We start from the raw sequence: 20,467 nt of genomic DNA on the forward strand, positions 1-20,467 counted from the left end.
CTTGGGCAGAGCTGCCTCCAGCTACAATGACCAACTAATTTATCATCCAACCTGTAAGCGGAGGACTTTCGTAAAAGAAAGAAGGTGTCATTAATAATTCTGCTGGGACAACAGACCAGACTGCGATGGTCCTAGGTAAGCCAGGACACGTGGCCACCCCAACATCAGCCACCATGCAGGCCTGATGCTTTACTCTGCCCAACAAAAACGGTCACAATACACAGATTCACTTAGAACAAGGCCCTTTACTGCCCCCTCTGGGAAAACCGTCCAAATAAATACACAAGTCCACGATGACTATGATGTGACCGGCTTCCCCTTGGGCTGGCGTCCTGGTACAGTGCATGACCTGCACATCTGTCCCTGGTATCCTGTGCTCAGAGAAGGGCAAGTTCTCCGAGCCATGGTTCTATCCATCAAATGTGGGAAGTGAAGGACAGACCCCGAGGCCTCAGGAGGTCCCACATCCAGCTGCTCCCCTCATTCTGTTGCCTGCCCAGCCTCAGTCATTTCACTTGTGATCCTGGTTTCACAAAAGGAGGCTGGGTTTTTTTCCAACTGCTGCATCTGTAAACGTGACGATGGGCTGTGCTGACAACAGAATTCAAGTTGGCGGTGGGTGCCCTGGGTCAGCCTTGGCTGGAGGGGCCAGAGTGGCTCAGAGCCTCGGACAGCGTTTGGGGGGGTCCCTTGCTGTCTGAGGGTGGGGGGTGCTCGAGCGCTTTCCCCACCAGCCTTCCTCCTGCTCCAGGGCCCAACTGCCCTCTGCACAGAAGGCCTCCCGGCCGCCGTGTGCAGAGACGCCCAGCACCTTGACGTCCCGCTGGCTCCAGTCTCTTCTGGCAGGTGGGCCTGGTGGTCTCTGCTGCGCTGGAGCAGAGCAGGCAGCGAGGTGGTCCGAGGGGGCCTGGGGACCTAGGCCAAGGCCAGCGCACACCAGGCCTCCTGGCGCAGGGCCCCGCCGAGGCTGGCCTGGGGGCCCAGGGCTGCCGAAGGGAAGGCAAAGTCCTCGGGCTCAAACTTGAACTCCAAGTGGCTGGGGGCCAGGGGGTCGTCCGCCTGGCTGGGGGCCTGCAGGGAGGACAGGGCTGCGTGAGGACGTGGGAGTGGCCGGCGGCCTCGCTGGAGCTCGGGAGCCTCATGACTAGGTGCCCTGTCTGAAGGGGCCTCCCCAGCCTCTGCAACGGCGGGGGGACCCTTCGTGAGGCCTGATGTGATGACGCACGCACAGCTTCTGCCACAGGTCAGCTCTAGGCACCAACGACCAGAGTGCCCAGCCCGGAGCTCCTGGGACAGGCCTGCGGGGGCTCTGACCTGGCTGGGGGGTCAGGGTTCCCCGAGGAGGTGCCAGGAGCCAGCTCTGGCCATCCCACCCCACCCCATCTGCCTTACCTGGGAGGCGACGCTGGGCCCAGGGCATGAAGGGGACGCCAGGCTGGACTCAGGTTTCAAAGTGGCCGCTGAGCTCTCGGGGTCAGGGACAGAGGACAGCGGGGAGGATGTGGTGTTCCCTGTGGACCCTGAGAGGGAAGGTGGGGTGTTACAGAAGTTTCCAGATCTGGCCACACAGGTCGCACAGCGAGTAAGGGGGGCTAGGTGTGGCCTCCTTGACTGGACCTCCTGCCCCACGTTGAGTGAGCTTGCCCCACCCCCGCCCCTCCCCAACCAGAGCCACCCAGGGCACAGTCGGGGTGTTTGTACTTCGGGAGAACAACGCTTGAGCCAGTCACGTAAATCTCTAATGATGGAACATGACACACTCGCAGTGACTTCACAGGGAGCATGTGCGCCCCACGCGCGGGGCTGGGCTCCCTCCCGCGTCCTGGCGGGTCTGCCGTGCACCTGCGGAGCCCTTGGTCTTGGCCACGTTCTTAGGCCTCCGTTTCCGCGTCTGGATGCTTTCCTTCTTCATCGCCAGGGGCCGCGGCACCTGGCAGGGGTGGCAGGGGTGGGTGGCTGGTCCCTGTCCTCGCTCACGACGGGGCCTCTGCACAGCCACCTGCCCTGATCTGAGCCCTGCTGAGCCAGTCGCTCCTGCAGCCGACCGCGTCTTCACTGCCCTGTTTGGTGAGCTGCCCACCCACTTGGTGCTTTCCTCCAGGAGGGGCGGGGAGCAGCTGTCCAGCCCAATCTCCCACTGACCCAGTGGGGCCAGGAGGGCTCTGGGGGTGCACACAGCCAAGACCAGGGTGTCCAGCCTCTGCCCCCAGCCGAAGCACTGTGAGTGAGCCGCAGCGACGCTGTGAGCCTCTGTACCCATCTGCACGACGGGTGCGACAGTGACAGCAGGGGTGCGGTCCCACCATCAGTGAGGCCCCGGGTGACACATTCAGCCCAGGGCCAGCCCCAATGCCATCCCTGCCTCACTCCTCCCAGACCCCTGGTCTCTCAAGGTAGGGAGGCCATCAAGGGACCCCAAACAGAGGGCAGCCCCCCACCCTGCCCGCGCACTCACCCCGTGCAGCTTCATGTAGAGGCCGCAGGCGTTGCACACCGGCTCGCCGTCGGCGTTGCGCCGCCACAGTGTGGTGGTGGTCGTGTGGCAGTTGGTGCAGCAGAGGCCAGCCCGGCGGGAGGAGGACTGCGGGCGGGAGGTGGGTGTGAGCCTCGGGCTGGGGCTGGGGCCCTGGGGCTGCTCGGCCCGGCGCAGTTAGCGCCAGCGGAGCGGGAGGGACGGAAGCTGGAAACTGGACTGATGGGCGGCCAGGTCCCCGACCTCATGGGGCTGGTGAGAAGCTGTTGGGGTGCTAGGCCGTGAGGCCTGCCCGAGACAGCGACAGCCTTGGTTCCTCGGAGCTTTGGCTCAACGCCCAGGAACCCTGACGCAGGTAGCTTCATCTTTCTAAGAAGGGCCTCGGTTTTCCCATCAGGAAAATGGGGATGATGACAGACCCACCACAGGCCTCTTGTGGGGTCAGGATCACATGAAAGCCCAGCACAGAAATGCAGCTGTTTTTTTTCTGTCATCTCTTTTTAGCCACCAACGCTGAGCCTTAACCCCATCCTTCTATGGTGCAGCAGCACTCACAGGGGCCACAGGGCCCCCTCCGGAGGTCGGGCCCCAGGCTGAAGGTTCAGGGGCCTGCTGGTCCCTCTGGGCATGTGCTCGGCTCAACAACTCTCCATGGCTCCCCATTGCCCACTGGACTGAGAGTACCCACAACTCCCCTTGCTGCTCACTGCACCTCAGGTCAGAGCAAGACTGGACCCATCCAGAACCCTCCAGAGGCCCCGACATTCCAGAGGCCTGCCTCCCTCTCAGGCCTCCCAGCTGAGCTGATCTCAGGTTCATATCCGACCAGGGACCCCAAACCTCCCTGCACTTGGGGGCCTGGCGTGGCCCAGACATGCGAGCTCCAGGGATCCTGAGAGTGGGTCGTCTGAGGCTCAGGAATCTGGACCAGGTTAGGGCGCTGGAGGGGTTCCGCCGAGCTGGCTGGTTGGGGAGTCACTGTTGAAGGCCTGGTGGGGGCCCTTCCACCCGCTCAGGAGCCCTTCCACCCGCTCAGGGGCCCAGTGCCTCTCTGTCAGGCACAGGTTCTGCCGACTCACATGTCAGTGTTTGGATGGGGTCCTGGTCACGTGCAGGCTGGGAGCCCCCGCTCTATGCTGGGCACAGGCCCCCAGGCCCCTGGACCCAAAGCCCTCCCCTGCAGCACAGCCTGCTGGGGCGGTCCCTCCCCGGCCCTGCTCCCGGGCCGCGGCCTTGGGGTGCTGCTCCCTCCTCACCCCCAGCCCCTGCCCCCAGACGCCGCTGAACCTGTCCAGACCTTTCCTCCGTGTGCACAGTCCCCGCCTGGTCCAGGTCCCCGGACCCCTCGCCCGGGCCACAGTGATGCAGGGTCACTAACCCATCCTGCCCACCGTAGCCAGGGTCACACCAGGTCACATCTGCTACGGTGTTCCAGCACTGCCTCCGACAACGAGGACAGAAGGCCACAAAGACGCCATGCTCAAACTCATCCCAAGGACGCCTGTTCTCTCGTCAGTCTCCTCCAGCCCAGGACTGAGCTACAGGGCGACCAAAATGGAGACAGCCAAATGGAGCTGCCAAAGGAGCCCATCCTGCATTACAGGTGGGCAGATGGGACCTGCCTCAGTTTCCCCATCTGTCAGCAGCCTCTAGGGTCCTTTCTGCTGGGGTGACCAAGTGTGGCCAGCCTTGCCGACTGTCTCCTGCCCGCCCCCTTTCCCCAGGCTGTGGTGAGCCGGTCAAGGGCACAGGCCTGCCCCCTGAGAATGGCTTGGGAGGGGGGGCCTGTCTGAAGCCCTCTGCACCAGCCCTTCCTGTGAAAACTCCAGAAGTGGAAGCCTGCCACCCTCCCCTCCCCCAGGCTGCAGGCGCTGACAGGCTGCAGAGAATTCTGCCCTGTTTAATCTAAGGCTCGGCCTTGTCTCCAGGCAGGACTCTGCCCCAGACTTGGGACAAAAGGACCAAAGACAAGGGAGGGACGAGGGCGTGGAGGCTCCAGAGGGAAGCAGGGCCCGACTCTGGCCCAGCTGGGGAGACCCATCCTTGGGCGGATGGCTGCCAGGCTGTGCTGGGCCCGCGGTCCAGCCTCTCAGGAATCTCAGCGGTCTCCCTGGGGGCGCCTGGGGGTGGGACTGATGCACTGGCTGGAGTGGAGAGAGCTGGTGCGAGGCCCCAGCAGACCCGGAAGGAAGTGGTGGCTGCAGCCCTGGGGCAGACGGCGGGGCATGCTCTGAGGAGGAGCACTGGACCTGGAGTCAATCAGGACCCCAGCCTGAGTCTCTCCCCAGGAAGCCCGTGGCGACATCCTGACCTTGTCGAAGAAGCAGCTGCTTTTGCCCGCCAGACAAGATTTGAGTCTCCCCTCCTTCCCTCCTATCTGCCTCTTGAGTGCCAGGAGCTGTGCGCACAGCCGGTGCCCCTTGCCTCCCTGAGCCCATGGTCCAGCGTCTCCTCCCAGCCCTGCCACCTGTCCTGGCCCAGGACCCCTGAGTCCCCCAGGCCATCCACCTTCCTAAGGTGGGAGGAGGCCTTGGGATCCTCGCCAGGCCGGCCAGGTTTAGGAACAAGCCAGGGTGTCCAGCCAGATGTGAACTTTGGGTAAGCAACAAACACTGTGTGTCAGCGTGCCCCAGACATGGGACAGACTTATATTAACATGCTATTTGCTGTTGACCTGAAATTCACATTTAACCATGCGTCTTGTATTTCATCGGGTGACCCTAACCTACCCTCCACCATGGTCCTCACCTCCCACTGTGTCTTCAGACTAAGGGGGGGCCCATGGCCTGAGCCCCCTCGCCTCCCAGACCCAGCCGGGGCCTTCAGGAGCTTTTACCAACCTTCGCTCCCTTAGAGTTTACATTGCCATCCCATGTTCCAGAAGAACTTCAGCATCATTGAACTGCAGGACTCAGACAAGAGCATGCCAGCTCCTCGGGCCTCCAGGCCACTTCCTACTGCAGGAGCCCCTCCTACAGAAACAGTCCCGTGAGGCAGAAAGATACCCTCGCAACAACACGAACGTTGGCGTTTTTTCAACAGCACGCCTGGGGGGGTGCACACACATGGGCACGCCGGCAGACACATGCACACCCCCAAACGCCCCCCCTAGTCGCCTGTGCATTGCGGAACCCCCAGAGCTGTGCACACGGACAGTGCAGCCGCCTTGGAGACGTGGTTGGCAAGAGAGACGGCAGCAGGTGCAACCTGTGCAGAATACATGTGTGTGAGAAACAGGCCCCAGGAGTGCAAGGGAAGAATCTGGAAGCCACGTTTGAATCTTTTTACAGTGAGCATAAATTAAAATTAAGAAATTGGAGGGGGCTGGCTTCGTGGCCCAGCAGTTAAGTTCAGGGCACCTGGCTTTGGTGGCCTGGGTTCGGTGCTGGGCGTGGACCTACACCACTCGTTGGTGGCCATGCTGTGGCCACACAAAATACAAAATAGAGGAGGATTGGGGGCCGGCCCCATGGTCCAGTGGTTAAATTCCCGAGCTCCGCTTCAGCGGCCCAGGGTTTCACCGTTTTCACTGGGCGGGGACATGACACCGCTCAGCAGGCCATGCTGAGGGGGCGTCCCACATGCCACAACTAGAAGGACCCACAACTAAAAATGTACAACTATGTACAGGGGGCTTTGGGGAGAAAAAGGAAAAATAAAATCTTTAAAAACAACAACAAAGCAAAATAGAGGCGGAGTGGCACAGATGTTAGCTCAGGGTGAATCTTCCGCAGCAAAAAAAAAAAAGGGAAATTAAAATTAAGAAAATGTACAAAAAAGAATGACGGTAAAACACTTCCACACTGCTCGCCCATTACCTTCTCCTGTCCCCTCATGAGAATGCATTTTATAGACGGGACAGCGAGGCTCAGAGTTGCTGAGGGGCAGAGGGCCAGTGGTGGTCCAGGGGTGGACAGAACTGCCGCCCTCAGCTGAAGGCACTTTGGGGACACGTCCCCAGTGCTGTCCACACCCCAGCGGACGCCCAGAGCCTCCATCTGTGGTTCCTCACTGTCCAGACAAGGAGCCAGGCCCGGCCACTCTGAGGCCCCTCGCCACCAGCCCTCTATGGCTACATTCTGTTTTTCTTTTTTGGTCTGTCCTTTTCAAAAGAAGTTAAACTTCAAAGGCTGCTCTGGCAGCAGAGCAGCCCTGAGCTCCAGGCGCTGAGAGCATCTGAGAGATCCAGAGGAATCCGGACAGGCTGCGGTGGGCAGCAGGGAGCCTGGGGCGGCGCTGGCAGGGAAAGGGGAAGGGAGCGGGGCAGGGCCGCACACCCCAGACACTGGGAGAGAGCACTGCCGTTGGGCAGAGCAGTGAGAAACGGCTCTGATTTCAAAGGGGTCCTCCGGAGAGGCTCTTGGAAGTGGAGACAAGGGGACAGTTAACCTGATAATGCCCGAGTATCCCTTGCTGCTCAGGACAAACTGAGATGGGAGAGTCCGTGAGGCAGGGTTGTGCCGGAAGGAACACCCGGGGTCTGTGAGTGCTCCAAACGTCCGTCCGTCAAGGCCCCCTCTGCTTGGTGAAGGACGCTGGGCCCCACATGGCACTGGCCTCTTCCCGGAGCTGGCGCCAGAGCCAGCTTCTGCCAAAGGGCTTTTGGTCTGCTGACCTTGGCCACTGGGCTCTGATATTTGGGGGCCAGGCCATGTGGGGCTCGAAGAGCATCTGGCCGTAAGAGATGGCCGAGGAGCAGGCACACAGATACCACTGAACCACCAGGATTATCCACCGGGCTCGGCCACACTGCTGGCACTCAGCTCAAAGGTGCAGCTCCCTAGGCCTGTGACTAATGGCGCACTCGAGATGCAAAGGGCCACAAAGGGCAGCATGGGCACCTGTTACTGTCACATTCCTGTACTCTGGGTGACAAGCTTCTAGCATTTGATAATCATTTAAAAGAAGGTTCCTCCTGGGGAGGCCTCCTGGGCCATCAGTTCTGGCCACACATGAGGGAGAGTGGGGCAAGTCTGGGCAACTGGCCTCACTCCCCCATGGCGGGGAAGCCTGTGAGCTGAGCTCTGGGGGCAGGACTCAGAATCCCGGGGTTTCCACAGACAGCCTGGCTCTGCCGGGACGGGCAAAGGGCAAGCGGTGGGGCTGCCCTCCCTGAGTGCCAGGCGGGAACCCCCAAGCAAGTCAGAGGAGACACCAAGGATCCTGCTCGAGGAGAGACAGGGAGTGGAGGGGCCCTGTGAACACCCCTGACCCCAGCCCCACGCGGCATACACTCCTGGGTGTGTTCCATACTCAGGTCTGCATGCGTCTGGACATGGGGTGACCAGGTTGTCCGCCCTCTGGGGCCTGTGGCCCTGGGGAGATGAACAGGCACACAGGGAGCCCTCACCCTGCGAGGCAACCTCAAAGCTACTTGTCCCCCAGACCAGGAAACGGAGGCCTCTCCAGGCCAAGCGCCATCCACAGAGCTGGCCGAGGCCAGTCAAGCACTGTATACCAGCTTCTAACTCGATCTGTACAACACGGCATGGGGAAAGTTCCGGAATTCATCTCGCAGAAGACCCCGGACAGGGGCAGAGGGCTCAGCGTGAGTGGGGAGTACATGGGAGCCTGAGGGGGACCGTTCTGGTCCCAATGCGGGGTCGCCACCTGTAGGCTGTGAGCCCAGGGAAGTTGCTCAGCATCTCTGAGCCCCAGATGGTCATCTGGCTGTTGTGAAGGTAAACATGGTGGCCCCTGCCTGCCCACCCCCCAAGGCAGGAATTTCCTGCTGGGAGGTGAGCCCAGCAAGGCGAGCGGTGGGGGACAGAGGCAGGGAGATCCCACACCTCCCTCTCCTGTTCAGCAGTGTGCCCTGTTCAGTAGTCATCACAGGGGCAGAGAGGACACTGGGGGAGGCCATGTGGACTGTGAGGGTCCCTCTCCTTGAGAGGCACGGTGTGGGTGCAGCGAGCTTGAGGGGCCTTCAGAGCCCTAAATTCCAGGCCAGATCAGAGGAGGAAACACAGCAGCTGCTCTCAAACTGCCCGACGGAGTCAGTCCACTTCCACCTGGCCGGTCTGGGGCCTCAGAGGGTAGGGCCCAGGGGCTGCCACAGCCGGGCTTCAGGTTTGGAGGGAAGACCTGCAGCGGGGCGCCTGGCTGCCCAAAACAGCGACCTTGGCAGGTGCTGGGCCACCCCACAGCGTCAGCCAGGGACCAGCCAGCGCCCAGGGCCAGATGCATCAGAAAGGGCCAGAACCAGCCAGCTGGCCCTGACAGGGCTCACTCATCCCAGCTGTAGACTAGGGAGCTCTGAACCCCCAGAAACACACCGCTGCCCAGACCCCGACCTGGGAGCCGCTGCGGCCTCGTTAACTTTATTCTGCTGGCAGAGCATCAGGCCTACCTCTTGTTTACAAAAATTACTCAAACATCAGTGTTCGGCTGTGAAACGGTATACAGCAAAGTCACTTTAAACCTTTTACGCAGCTTTTGGGAGCTCTGCCTGCACCGGCGGGGGTCCGGCTCCCAGGCCCCACTCCCTACCCAGCCACAGCCAGAAGGAACCAAAAGTGAAAACAAGTTTTGCCCTGGAACAGCCACAGACCTGGTTTGGTCTCCGTCCCCACCTCCCAGTGGAAAGTGTAGAAACTTCTCTGCCAAGGACAGTGGGCCCAGAGCCCCTCCACTGCAGGATTTCAACAACCTCCAGCCAAGCGGCCACGCCGCAGCCGCCTCCCAGCCGCCTTCCCCTCCAGCACCAGCCCGGGGGCCGCGTCACCTCCCGACCCGCCACCCAGCCAGGCAGAAGCCCTGGTCACCCTCGGAGCCGCAGAGCTGAGCCCCGGCGGGCCGTGGACCCCGACGGTCACGTCCTGCCCAACCGGGTCCCAGCAGAGCTCGCTGGGCAGCAGAGCCCTTCCCGGGAGACCCCCGCACACCCCGCGGCCGCGCAGCTCCCAGAGCGGCGAGCCGGCAGCGGCGGGGAGGGCGCTGTCACCGGGGCCTGGCCCTCCCAGCTCCCCAGAGCGCTCCGGGCTGCAAGCGGCTGCGGCCGGCAGGCCCCTGCGCGTCCCCCGCCTCCCCGCCGCTCGCGCCGCCAGCCTGGCCCGGCCCACCGGACCCGGACCCGGCGCGGCCGCACTCACCAGGCGCTTCTGCGGGCGCACGAGCGGCCGGTTGACGCCGTTCATCTTGTGGTAGAGGCCGCAGGCGTTGCACAGGTAGTGGCCGGTGCCGTCGCGGCGCCACAGCGGCGTGGACAGCGCCCCGCAGTTGACGCACTCGCGACCCTCGCCGGGGAACTCCTCCAGGAAGTCGGACACTGCGGGGACACGCAGTTCGTGGGCCGAGGCTCTGCCCTCCTGGCTGGCAGGCGGGCGGCCGCTGCGGGCTTTCCTTTTTTTTTTGGTACCTTAAATTTGTTTTAAAATTTATTTTATCTAATTTTATTTTTAATTTTTTTTAAGACTTTACTTTTGTTTTTTCTCCCCAAAGCCCCCAGTACATAGTTATCTATTTTTAGTTGCGGGTTCTTCTAGTTGTGGCGTGTGGGAGGCCGCCTCGGCAGGGCCTGATGAGCTGTGCCATGTCCGCGCCCAGGATTCGAACTGGCGAAACCCTGCGCCGCCCCGAAGCAGAGCGCGCGAACTTAACCGCTCCGCCACGGGCTGAGCCCCCTGTTTTTAATTTTAAATTTACATTAAGTTCGTGCCGGACTTAAGACACTCGTCAGAGCTGCTTTCATAAGGTGGCGGGAGGGTTAGTAAACAAATCTCAGGGCGACAACAGGGACTCGCCCTCCTCTGAACCGGGTCCAGCACTGGCGTCCGTAATTTTGATCTCTGGGAGGCAGGGGCGTCCACGCCGGCAGAGGGAGGGGGCCGAAGGGCCTTGTCCTCTGCAAAGCGGGACGGTCGGGAGGGGCGACAGTGGTGAGGCTGAAACGGATCCTACAAGGACTATGGGGCCTGGACCGTCAGCTTTGCTGCGGTCATACGTAACCTTCCTCCTCCCTCGGAAGGCAGCGCACTTCGGCCTCCACCGCGCCCTGGGCCGGCGCGCACGGGGGCGCGCGGCGGGCGAGGTCCCCTGGTGCCCTCCAGGCTGGGCCAGGCGCCGGCGACGCGCAGGCGGCCCGGGCGCCGGGTGGGGGCGGGGCGGGGATCAATCATCGCCCGGCCGGGGGCGGGCGCCAGGCGCGGGGTTGCCCTGGGCGGCCGGGGCCAAGGGGACCCCGCTTCCTGCGCCGAGAAGCCGGCGAAGGCCAAAAGGCCGCTCCGGAGCGGCGGCGACGCCTCCACCCGCCCAGGAGAGATGGCCCGAGGGCGTCTCTGCGGGCCCCAAACACAGAGCCGTGGCCCTCGGCTTTGGGCCGCCGGGTGAGAACGCGTCCGACTACTCAGAAAGCGGGCGGAGCGAATCGCCGCTTTACAGGCCTGGAATCCGATTATCCAAACTGAAACCCCGGGGAGCGACTGAAACCAGGTCTCAAATTAGAATATGTAAACATTCTAGAACAGAGATCAATGTGGCAGCTTACTTAAATAAACCAGTATTTTGAACTTCATAAAAATCATTTCCAAAACTTTCATAGAAACGTTTAAGAAGTAGGCTCTAAATTGGCAAGATCCAGAATGTCGGGTTCGGATGAATGAAAGGGCGAAGTGCACACACCTTCTTAGCAACGTGTAAAAAAGAATTTAGGCCGCAGTGTTTTTCACCCGGGGCGGGTGGGGTTGTGGCAGACGCCGTATTCCGCCCAGGTGAACGAGTCCCCAGGGTTCTGGGCCTGCCTCACGCTGGTGGCCGATCTGGCCGGGAAAGCTCTGACGTTTGGGGGAGAGGGGGAGCATTTCGTACAGCGCGGGTTCGCACCTGGGTACAGCCAGCACCCAGGACCCAAGTCCGTGGAGACACCTCCCAGCCCTGTACTCACCGAAGGTGGCTCTGCGGCCCGCAAGGCCAGCCGGGCGGCCCGGGAGGCCGTGCAGAACGCTGCTGTCGAAGGGTCCGGAGGTCCAGGACGGGGCGACCTCGGTGCTCACGTACGCCGGGTACGCGGTGGGGTACGCGGCGCCCACGGGCCGCCCGAGCGGGGCCGGATACTGCTCTCGAGCCAGCACTGCGCCCTGGTAGGCGCTGCTGTCCCGGCTCCCGACGCCGCCACCGCCGCCAGGGCCCGGCGGGCTGTGCGTGAAAGGGAAGGTGGTGGCCCCGGGAGGCTGAGCGGCCGGCGGGTGCGGGCTGGCGGAGCCGAAGGCTGACGAGTCTGCCGCGGCCGCCTGCGCCCAGTTGGGGTGCGCGGCGAGCGCCGGGGGCTGCGGGCCCGGCTCACACGCCGGCAGGTAAGGCAGCATGGAGGGGACGCGCGCCGGCGGCACGAACATCGGGGAGCCGGCGCCCGGCGCGTGCAGAAAGGCGCCCGAGTCGGCGTAGGCGGCCTGGCCGGGGCTCGGGGCCAGCGCCAGGCTCTGGTACATCTTCCCGGGCGCGGCCTTGACCTACAGGAAAGGGGGACCGGCGTCGAGGTCACCGCGGCTGTGCGCCCCGGCCAGCGCCCGCGCTCGTGCCCGGCAGGTGTTGCCGCTCGGTCCGAGCGCCCCATTCCCCAACCGGGTTGTTCTTGGGGCGGGTCCTGGAACCCGCCGGGGCAGAACGGCGCGGGGCGGGGGCGGCCTCGAGCGGCCCGTGGGGCATCCCCCGCGCAGCCGCAACTCGGAGAACTCACCTTCTCCACTGCCCCGGCGTCGGAGGTGCCCGGGTGGGCTCGGCGGGGGCTGAGAAGGAGCGGCCTAGCACGTCCGCAGGGCGCAGGGCCTGGGCGCGGGGGCGCGCCGCGCTGGGAGAAGGCGCCGGGCCGGGGAGGGGCGCGCGGCGACAGGCGCAACTGGGGCACTCACCGGCTGGTCGTCAGGACCGGAGGGCGCAGCGGTCGCGGGGGGCCGGCGACAGCCGACAGTCGGGAGGGAGACTGGGAGCCGGGGGCCGCGCTGTTCCTCAGGGAACCCCGGGCGCTGCGGCAGCCCCTCCGCGCCGCCCCGCCCCGCCCCGGCCCGCCCCGCCGCGCCGCCCCTTCCCTCCCGGCGCCCTCCCTTCCCTCCCCGCGGGGTCAGCGCTGGGGCTGCGGCCGTGGCGCCACGTGACCCGAGCAGGCCCGGCTCGCGGGGCTCGGCGGGAAAGGCAACGGGGATGCAAGGCTTGGGGCACCAGGAGCTGAGTACCGGCCGGCGCTCGGTGGGGCCCCGGGTTACTCGGGGCTTAGAGGCTTTTTAAAATTTGTTCGTGGGATTCGAGGATTCCCACCCCTCCCTCTTCACCAGCCCCGGGCTCCCGCCAAGGCTGGCCTAGCGTCCTGTTCCGTGTCTGAGGCCGAGTCCGAGACCCCGGCCGCTCCGCTCACGGACACGCTGTGGTGAGGCCCCCTCATTGCGCCCCTGGACTCGAGGCTCAGCGCAGGGTTCCGTCTTCCATGAGGATCCCAGAGTCCGTGTCCCTGGACTCGAACCGGGTGTACGACGGCCACTGCATGCGCGAAGTCCAGCGGGAGTCTCACAGTTTCCTGCATTTCTGACCAAGCAGGGCAACTTCGGCGCGCGTTCCCAGCTGGGGGGCGCGGGCGCGATAGGCAGGCGCCTTCTGGATGCATTCTCCTTCCGCACGCAAGGCCCCAGCCCAGCTCCTCGCCCCCACCCCGAGGTGGGACTTTCACTCCGCCCTGGGGGACCGTTGAAGAGTCCCCTCCTGGCACCAGAAATGCAGGATGGGTGGGAGGCTACCTGGGTCATAGAGGTTTCCCCTGGCACTCCCTGGGTGGACCCGTTGGCGGCAGCGCTGGGGCAGGGCAGGCCTCCGGCTCAGCTTGGCTGACGGACGAGGGCGGTCGGTCCAAGCCTCCCGCTAGGGCCGCACTCTCCCAGGGGACAGCTCAGAGCAGGCGCCGAGCGAGCGACACTGGCTGGGCGGCAGCTGGGCTCACCAGGCGGCCTTTAGGACCATGAATGTTTTTCTTTGCAGAACAGAGCCCTCCGCTCGCCTCGGTCGGCCCAGGGTGCAGAGGGCACTGACTGGGGCCAGGGGCCCTCCGCGGTGGACGGCGCTTTTAGCCTGCAGTGGCGCGGCCTGGCACTCACTTCTCTCCATGCGCTCTCCTCCTCCCGCCTGCGAAGGGGATTCCAGGTGTACACCGAGGCACCCAGGCTTGACCTGGCCGGACTGCCCAGGGAAGAATGTCCTGGAAGGTAGCAGCATGGTCCCCCTCACGGCCCTGAGCCGGGGACCCCATAGAAAGTCCCCAAAACGGGCTCTGGACTCTTCACCAGCCTTGGCACAGCAGAAGGCTGCGACCGGGAAGCGTGCGCCATTGGGAGGGGAGAAGGCGGCCTTCAGTGCCCGCTTTACCCTCCGCCCTCCCCCCATCCCACGCCCCACACTCGCCCACCACCCCCACCGCATCTGCTCCCACCCGCAGGGCCCCGGGTCCACGCTGCCAGGGCGGGGTCCGGTGGTTCCACTCTCCCCTGACGCGGCTACCCTGGGGATCCGAACCCGGGCCCCTCCTCTCTCCACCCCCCTGTCCAGACTCGCCAGTGGATCTCGGTCTCTCTCCTCTTTGCCAGTGGGCCCCATGAGAGCGGGGAGGAGACCCCGTGCCGGTCCGGGTCGTGGAAACTCTCTGTGCCAGGGGCCATGTGCTGCGCTAGGTCCACCTCGGCCGCGCAGAGGGCAGGAAAGCGAAGCTGGTTGAACCCGCGGCTCTGTGACCCTCAGAGGCTAGAAAGTTTGATGATTCTGGGAAAATGCCCCACCAGCACTGGGGATGGAGAGAGTGAAAAAGGGGACACTTTACTTGCTGGGGGTTGAGATCTCTCCCCCCCCAAATAGATCCAGAGAAAAGGAAAGATCCACTGCAAACCCGGGATCCTGCTGGGGCCGTGGGGGGCCGGGGGTGGGGGGGGGTGGGGGGAGGACTTGTATTTTTTATTTGGAATAAAAATCCAGTCCAGTCCTTGTGCAGCAAACACCAACATGGGGGTGGGGGGAAAGGTAGTGCTGTGTGTTCCCTTTGACGTTTCCATTTAATTCTCACACCAATCTTATGAGGTAGATGATATTATTCTTATTACCATTACAAATGGGGAAACAAGGCACAGAGAGGTTAGCTCTCTTGCCAAAAGTCACACAGCTAGTAATTAAACAAGGTAATTAAAACAGCGAAGAATGCAAAATATACATAAGGAGGCAATCCCTGGTCACTTTTTCTGTATTAACAAACCCCTAAAACAGACATGGTTATTTTTACAATTGAAAAGCTAAGACCGTTTCCCAAGGAGAATGTTGGAGTGGGGTGGGGGCTGGCAGAAGCTGCCTCTGAGACCCTGGACTCTGGAAAGAAGCAGCGTGACTTGACTCTTTAAAGGCTTCTCCGAGGCTGGAGCCCATGCTGGGTGGTCCCATGTCACTCCCTCCCCCATCCCCTGGCTGTGCCGCCCCTCGCTGCCCCCTCTGAGCTCGTCGCCCTGGCGCAGTAGAGGCAGAGGTCCCAGCCCGTCAGGCTGACACCCTGCTGGCCCTCGGCAGCCTGGGCACAGTGACGGGTGGGGGGGCTCCGGGCGTCTGTGCCAGCCTCTGCACCCTTCTCACTGGTCCCTTTTACTTGAACCAAAAAGAGAGGTGTCTCAGCCCAAATGACACAGCCGAGGTCCCCCCCCACCACCTTGCCTAGCCTCCCCTGCCCCCGCGAGTCACCTCTGATGCTAAAGGACCCTCTCGTCCTTCTGTGCAGCTGTCCCTGCCAGGCTCCCAGGGCCCCTCGGGAAGGAGCCAGGTGCCCCAGCCCACCAGAGCCTCACTCCCCACTAGTCCATCAGCCGCAGGCTGGCCTCTCCCCCAGGCCTTTCCCATGCTGCTCCCCAGCGTGGGGGCCCTTCCTTTGCCCTCTTTTCTACCTGCTGAACTCCTACACATCCCTCAAGGTCCAGCTTTCAAGTTCCCTTCTGTCTGTGGCCTTCCCTGATAAGTTGCTGTCTCCCTTCCCTTGTACCTCCTCGTGTTTTGTGGTCAGATGGCCGTGTGTCCTGTTCCGCCCCTCAGCATACTTGGAGCCCCGAGGAAAGCTGTGGGGGCAGCAGGTCAGAGCGTGAACCTGAAGCAGTCAGACTTTCTTCTGGGTGCCGCTTTGCCTTCTTGAGGCTGTGTGACCTTGGGTGAGTCACTTTTCTCTCTGTGCCTCGGCTCACCTGTAAAGTGAGGGTGACATTGGTGCCTGACCCTCACAGTGGCTTTTGGGAGGAATTAGTGGGACCAGATACTGCAGCATCCTCCCAGGGACGGGCACAGAGCAGGCACTTGACAGGCGCTGGACAAACGCTTCAGGGAAGCCAGCTGAGGGGAGCCGAGCGCTGGGCCCAGGGGCTCAGCTGCAGCTGTGTGGAGGCTGTGGAGTTGTTTGCGGGGCCCTGGGAGGCATGGGAGGGATCTCTGTCCCAGAGGTCAGCCCTGGGTGACTCCCTGCCCTGGTCCCCAGGTGTACCTCTCTGGGGACTTGGCCAGGGCTCGCCAGGGGGTCGCAGCTCCAAAGTGGGGACCCCCCCCGCAGTGAGATGAGAGGGTTGGCCTTTGAACCTCCGGTGACCAGGCAGAGCTGAGTTACACGGTTCCAGGAATGAGGGGCTGCAGGCTGGGGCCTTGGGGAAGGGGATGTCCAGGGCCTGAGTGGCCAGGGGCTGGGGACCAGGGTGGGGGCCTCCAGCAGGGCTCTGGGTTCACTGGTCCAGCAGCCGCCTTGTCCCAGCCCCAGAGCTTGGGAACTGCTAACTCAGACACATTATTGATGGAAAAGAAAACAGTCTCCATTGTTTGAGGGGAGATGGGGAGTCAGGGCCTCGGACCAGCTCCCAGGAGGGACCCAGGCCTCTCCTCGGGTGCCTCAGGTGCAGCCCCAGGGGTGTCAACCCCCTCCCAGGGATCGCCCCAGGCAGGGTCCTTGCCGTGCACACAGCTACTTGTTGTCCACTCGGGGCTCCCTTCTCAGGTTGAGGCAGTCACGTGTCCAGCCTGGGAGAGGGGTGGGTGCCAGGAAGTAGCCCCTCAGGACAGGGTCACCGGAAGGAGTGGGCCTGGGCCTGGCCCTCCCCACTCCCCCGGGGACCTGCCCCTCCTGCAAGTGTGGGGGCTCAGGGAATGAGGCCTGGATGGGGCCTCCAGACGGGGAGGGGCTGAGAGGTCAGATCCGCTGCTGGGGCCCCTGTGGAGGTCTGCGTCCTCCCCAGTTATTCAGGTAAGCCCCACGCCCCCTCCCCAGGGTGGGGAAAGTCAGTTCAAAGTCCCCTCCCCTGCTGCCACCCAAGGCCCCTCTTCCCCCAGGCTCCACCAGGGCAGGGCTGTGCCCTGTCTTTGCTGACCCCGAGCCTTGGACCATCTTCAAGACCTGCCGTCCCTCAGGGGGATGAGTCCGTGTGGAGGATTCTTCTCCAACACGGATGACTCTGAGCACCTGAAGTTCCAGAACTGCAGAGCTCCCCCGTGGCAAGGGAGGTCAGGAGGTGAGACTCTTCAGGTATGCCTGGGAGGGGCTTGGGGAGCCTGGGTGCTGCATCTGGGGGTGCCGCAGGTGTCACAGTCCGTCAAGGACACATCTGGGGTGGTGTGTGCGCCCTCTCTTGCAGGTACCGTCAAGCTTGAGCCTGATGCTGGCCTCAGGCCGCCTGCCCCTCTGGCCCAAGCTATCCAGCTGAGCCCAGAGCCGGAGCAAGGCACAGCGACTGCCCAGGGGGCAGGGGCCGCAGGGCCGGTCACCATGCCATATCTGTGCCTTGGCCCACCACCCCCCCGGGTTGTGGTTGCTTTTGTCACCGTCATCGTCACCACCCTTGTTTGGCGTTTCCCGAGTGTCCCCCATGTGCCTGGCTGGGCCTGGGGACGTGTGTGTTTTAGCTCCTTTAAAGCTCACAGCCAGCTGGTGAGGTGGGGCGGCCCTCATGCCCATTTCACAGGGGGCAGAACCAAGGCCTGGACAGAAGGGACTTGTCCGAGGGCCGGGGCCAGGCACAGGCTGAGGCAGGATTTGAACCCAGCTCCCGACAACTCTCGGGCCGTGCTCTGCTCCCTCTCCTGGTCCCTGCTGTCCATGGGTCCTTGCCCCCGCCCAGCCCAAGACTGGGCTCTTCCCCTCCCAGCACCAGCAACCCTTAGAGATCAGCTTAGGTGGGCTTCACATCAGCAGTGACACAAGCTCCTGTGGACCAGGGGACGCCGGGCCTTGTAAACAGCCTGCACTGGGGATGACCCAGCGGGGCCGAGTCGGCTGCGGGGACGAGGGGAGCCGGAAGTGGGAAGAGAGCTCCCCGGCCACCAGATCACGTTTGTAACCCAATCTGGTTTCAAAGCCCCTTCCTGAGGTCTCTCTGCATTAAACTCGGCAGGCACTGGCCGGCCAGGTCACCAGACAGCCCACTCAGAGAGGGGTCCTCTGGGGAAGGACTCAGGGCAAGTTTGTTTTTGGGGAGTCGTAATCATGCTCCAGGCGCGTCAATCTGTCCTGTCGGTGGGAGCGAGCAATGTGACTGCAGCCTTGGCAGATGTCCTGTCACGTGATGGGTATTTATGACTGACTTCCAGGCCAAGGAGCTCCCCCAAAAGGTGCGTCCGCAGGGATGGCGTGCTGGAGCAGCGGTGCCGGAGCGGGGAGAGGGGGCCGGTGGGGCGGGAGGCTGCACAGCACCTGGCTGATCACGGGGGAGGGAGAGGGATGCAGGGTCTCCAGCTCCCCCCTAGCCTGAGCTTGAGTAGGATGGACAGGTGGACGGATGGATGGCTGCACAAGGCAGCCCCTCGTGTCTATAAGCTGTAAATTACTTCACCACGCGTGACATCAGGCTGGATGTCTGGTGACAGGGCTGAGCCTCAGGTAATAAACCAGCCTGACACTGATGCTGGCCTGCGTGATGGGGCTGCCCCGTCAGATCAGCCGCCAGCCCGACCTTGAACGAAATCATGTGGCTCCTGGGCCCTCTGTGGCTGCGGGTCCCTGACTTTGCCAGAGAAGATAAAAATGAAAACCGCATGTCACTCCGTAGAAGTACAGTGCTCAAGTTGGAGCAGTGGCCCCGTGGCTCCCCAGCCAGAGTGCTTCCCCACCTGCAGGAAACGTCTCTCACTGGTCCTTCCCTGGATCACGGTTTTGTCCCCAAGCAGCTCAGGATGCAGGGTGGCTGTTGATTCCCCTGCCTCGTTTTTTGTGTGAAGTCCCCCTCGAAGGCTCATCCCCTCTTGGGGGGCAGGACCGCAGACGTTCCCCTCCACGTGGCTGCCCGACGGCACTGGAAATGACAGCGCGTTGACAGCACACACTTAGGAAGAAAGCAGCCAGGGTGGTTGGAACCTCAGGAATTCTGTCTGTAAGACACTAATCCGCACGTCTGTTGGTCTAAGTGCAGTCGCTCGGTTGCTCCTCCCTGACGGTTTCCTGTGGGCCCGTGAGTGAGGCCCAGCCCGGATGAGGGATGTATGGCCTTTGCCTGCCCTGTGCAGCCCACAGTGGTGGTGAGTGGGCTCTGTGTGACACCCATTGGTGACACGGACAGTCTTGGCCTGTCAGGGTGGCCAGGAAACTGGTGCACTCCACTTCTTGGGGAAGGTCCTTTGCAGCAGCCCCTGGGCTGTAGATGGGGTTTCCTGGGAAACAGGAGGCCTGCACCGTGTTCCTGCAGGCACGTGAGGTCCAGTGTGGACCGTGGGTGCCACAGGGCTGGTGTCCACGTCACGGCGCCCTTTGCTGGTGTGCTCAGCCGGCGCCTGGAGCCCTCACTCCCTTCCGCAGGCTCAGAGGCTCAGGGTAGGGCACTAACGGGCCTCACCAAGGCTGCACGGTGGGAGGTGCCAGGGTCGAGGCCTCACGGCGTCCCTGCAAAAGACCATCACCCATCAGCTCTGGTGAAGGCTCCTGTGTGCCAAGTGTTGCTGCGGCCACCTGGGAGGGTCAGGGTTGTGTGTGTGCACAGAGTGTGTTGCTGCGGCCACCTGGGAGGGTCAGGGTTGTGTGTGTGCACAGAGTGTGTTGCTGCGGCCACCTGGAGGGCCAGGGTTGTGCGTGTGCACAGAGTGTGTTGCTGCGGCCACCTGGAGGGTCAGGGTTGTGCGTGTGCACAGAGTGTGTTGCTGCGGCCACCTGGGAGGGTCAGGGTTGTGCGTGTGCACAGAGTGTGTTCCTGGGGAGATGGCCGCTACCTCCCAAAAGGTGGAGTCTGCAGGAGGCCTCAGGGAAAGGCACAGGGTGGGGAGCCCCTGCCCCAGGTGCTGCGTGATGACGCCCTCAACAAGCCCCCAAACAGAAACATGCTTGCACATACAGGCACACATGCTCACACTGTGCGCACTCATGTACTCTTGCACAGGTAGGCACACGTGCTCACACTGTGTGCACTCACATACTTGCACACCTCACACACACGCATGCACATGCAGGCACACCTGTGCACACTCACTCACACACACGTGCTTGCGTATTTCCTTCTTTGTTGGCCGAAAGCCTTTTATGGCGACCCCAGGAGATGCGACAACCTCCAGACACAGAAACCACCTCGCTTGTCCCCCCATCTTTTCCTTCCCCCCCATCCCTTCCTTCCCACTCCCTCCCGTTTCCAAAGTGATGTCAGCTGGGGGGCCTGGAAAAATCCACATGTGGTCCTTTATCCCTGACAGTGGGCCAGTGGGACCTGCTCTTGGGGTGAGAAAGCCCATTGTCTCCATTTCCTACTTAGTTAACATCCCGATAGCACTGCTGCTCAGGGGCCGCTGGAGGAGACCTCGGCCCAGAAGCTTGTGACCGACAGTGACAAAGGGCCGGAGCACCTCCCCCTCCTGCCGCCAGCCTGGCGGGTGGAAGGACCTTCCGGGAGGGGCAGAGTGTGTGGGGATGGCTCCCAGGGAGGATGGGAGGGGCCACCGTTTTCCCTCCCCTGTCCCCTGCCCCTCCTGCCTGGTCCACCTCATCACACCCCAGGCAAGGCAGCTCCCCCCGAGCATTCCTGGGGGCTGAGCTCTCCCCATCTC

At 62.9% G+C, this 20,467-nt stretch overlaps 1 protein-coding gene across 4 annotated transcripts; it reads right to left on the reverse strand.

The window, feature by feature from the left end:
- Positions 1-227: 227 nt before the first annotated feature.
- Positions 228-12,473, reverse strand: GATA5 (GATA binding protein 5). Of its 4 annotated transcripts, none has more exons than XM_014849166.3 (7): positions 12,147-12,473; positions 11,355-11,919; positions 9,565-9,740; positions 2,456-2,581; positions 1,843-1,930; positions 1,393-1,520; positions 228-1,071 (listed from the first exon to the last, which is right to left on the reverse strand). In XM_014849166.3, exons 2-7 carry the CDS (start codon positions 11,896-11,898, stop codon positions 916-918), a joined length of 1,218 nt encoding a protein of 405 aa, XP_014704652.1. In that variant the 5' UTR covers positions 11,899-11,919; positions 12,147-12,473; the 3' UTR covers positions 228-915. The 4 variants fall into 4 exon arrangements, with proteins under 4 accessions (XP_014704652.1, XP_044604522.1, XP_070342340.1 ...); XM_044748587.2 differs by having other exon boundaries at positions 12,319-12,449; XM_070486239.1 differs by having other exon boundaries at positions 1,843-2,260; positions 12,319-12,449.
- Positions 12,474-20,467: the final 7,994 nt, after the last annotated feature.

Source organism: Equus asinus, chromosome 15 (genome assembly GCF_041296235.1).
Source record: "Equus asinus isolate D_3611 breed Donkey chromosome 15, EquAss-T2T_v2, whole genome shotgun sequence".
Lineage (NCBI taxonomy): Eukaryota > Metazoa > Chordata > Mammalia > Perissodactyla > Equidae > Equus > Equus asinus.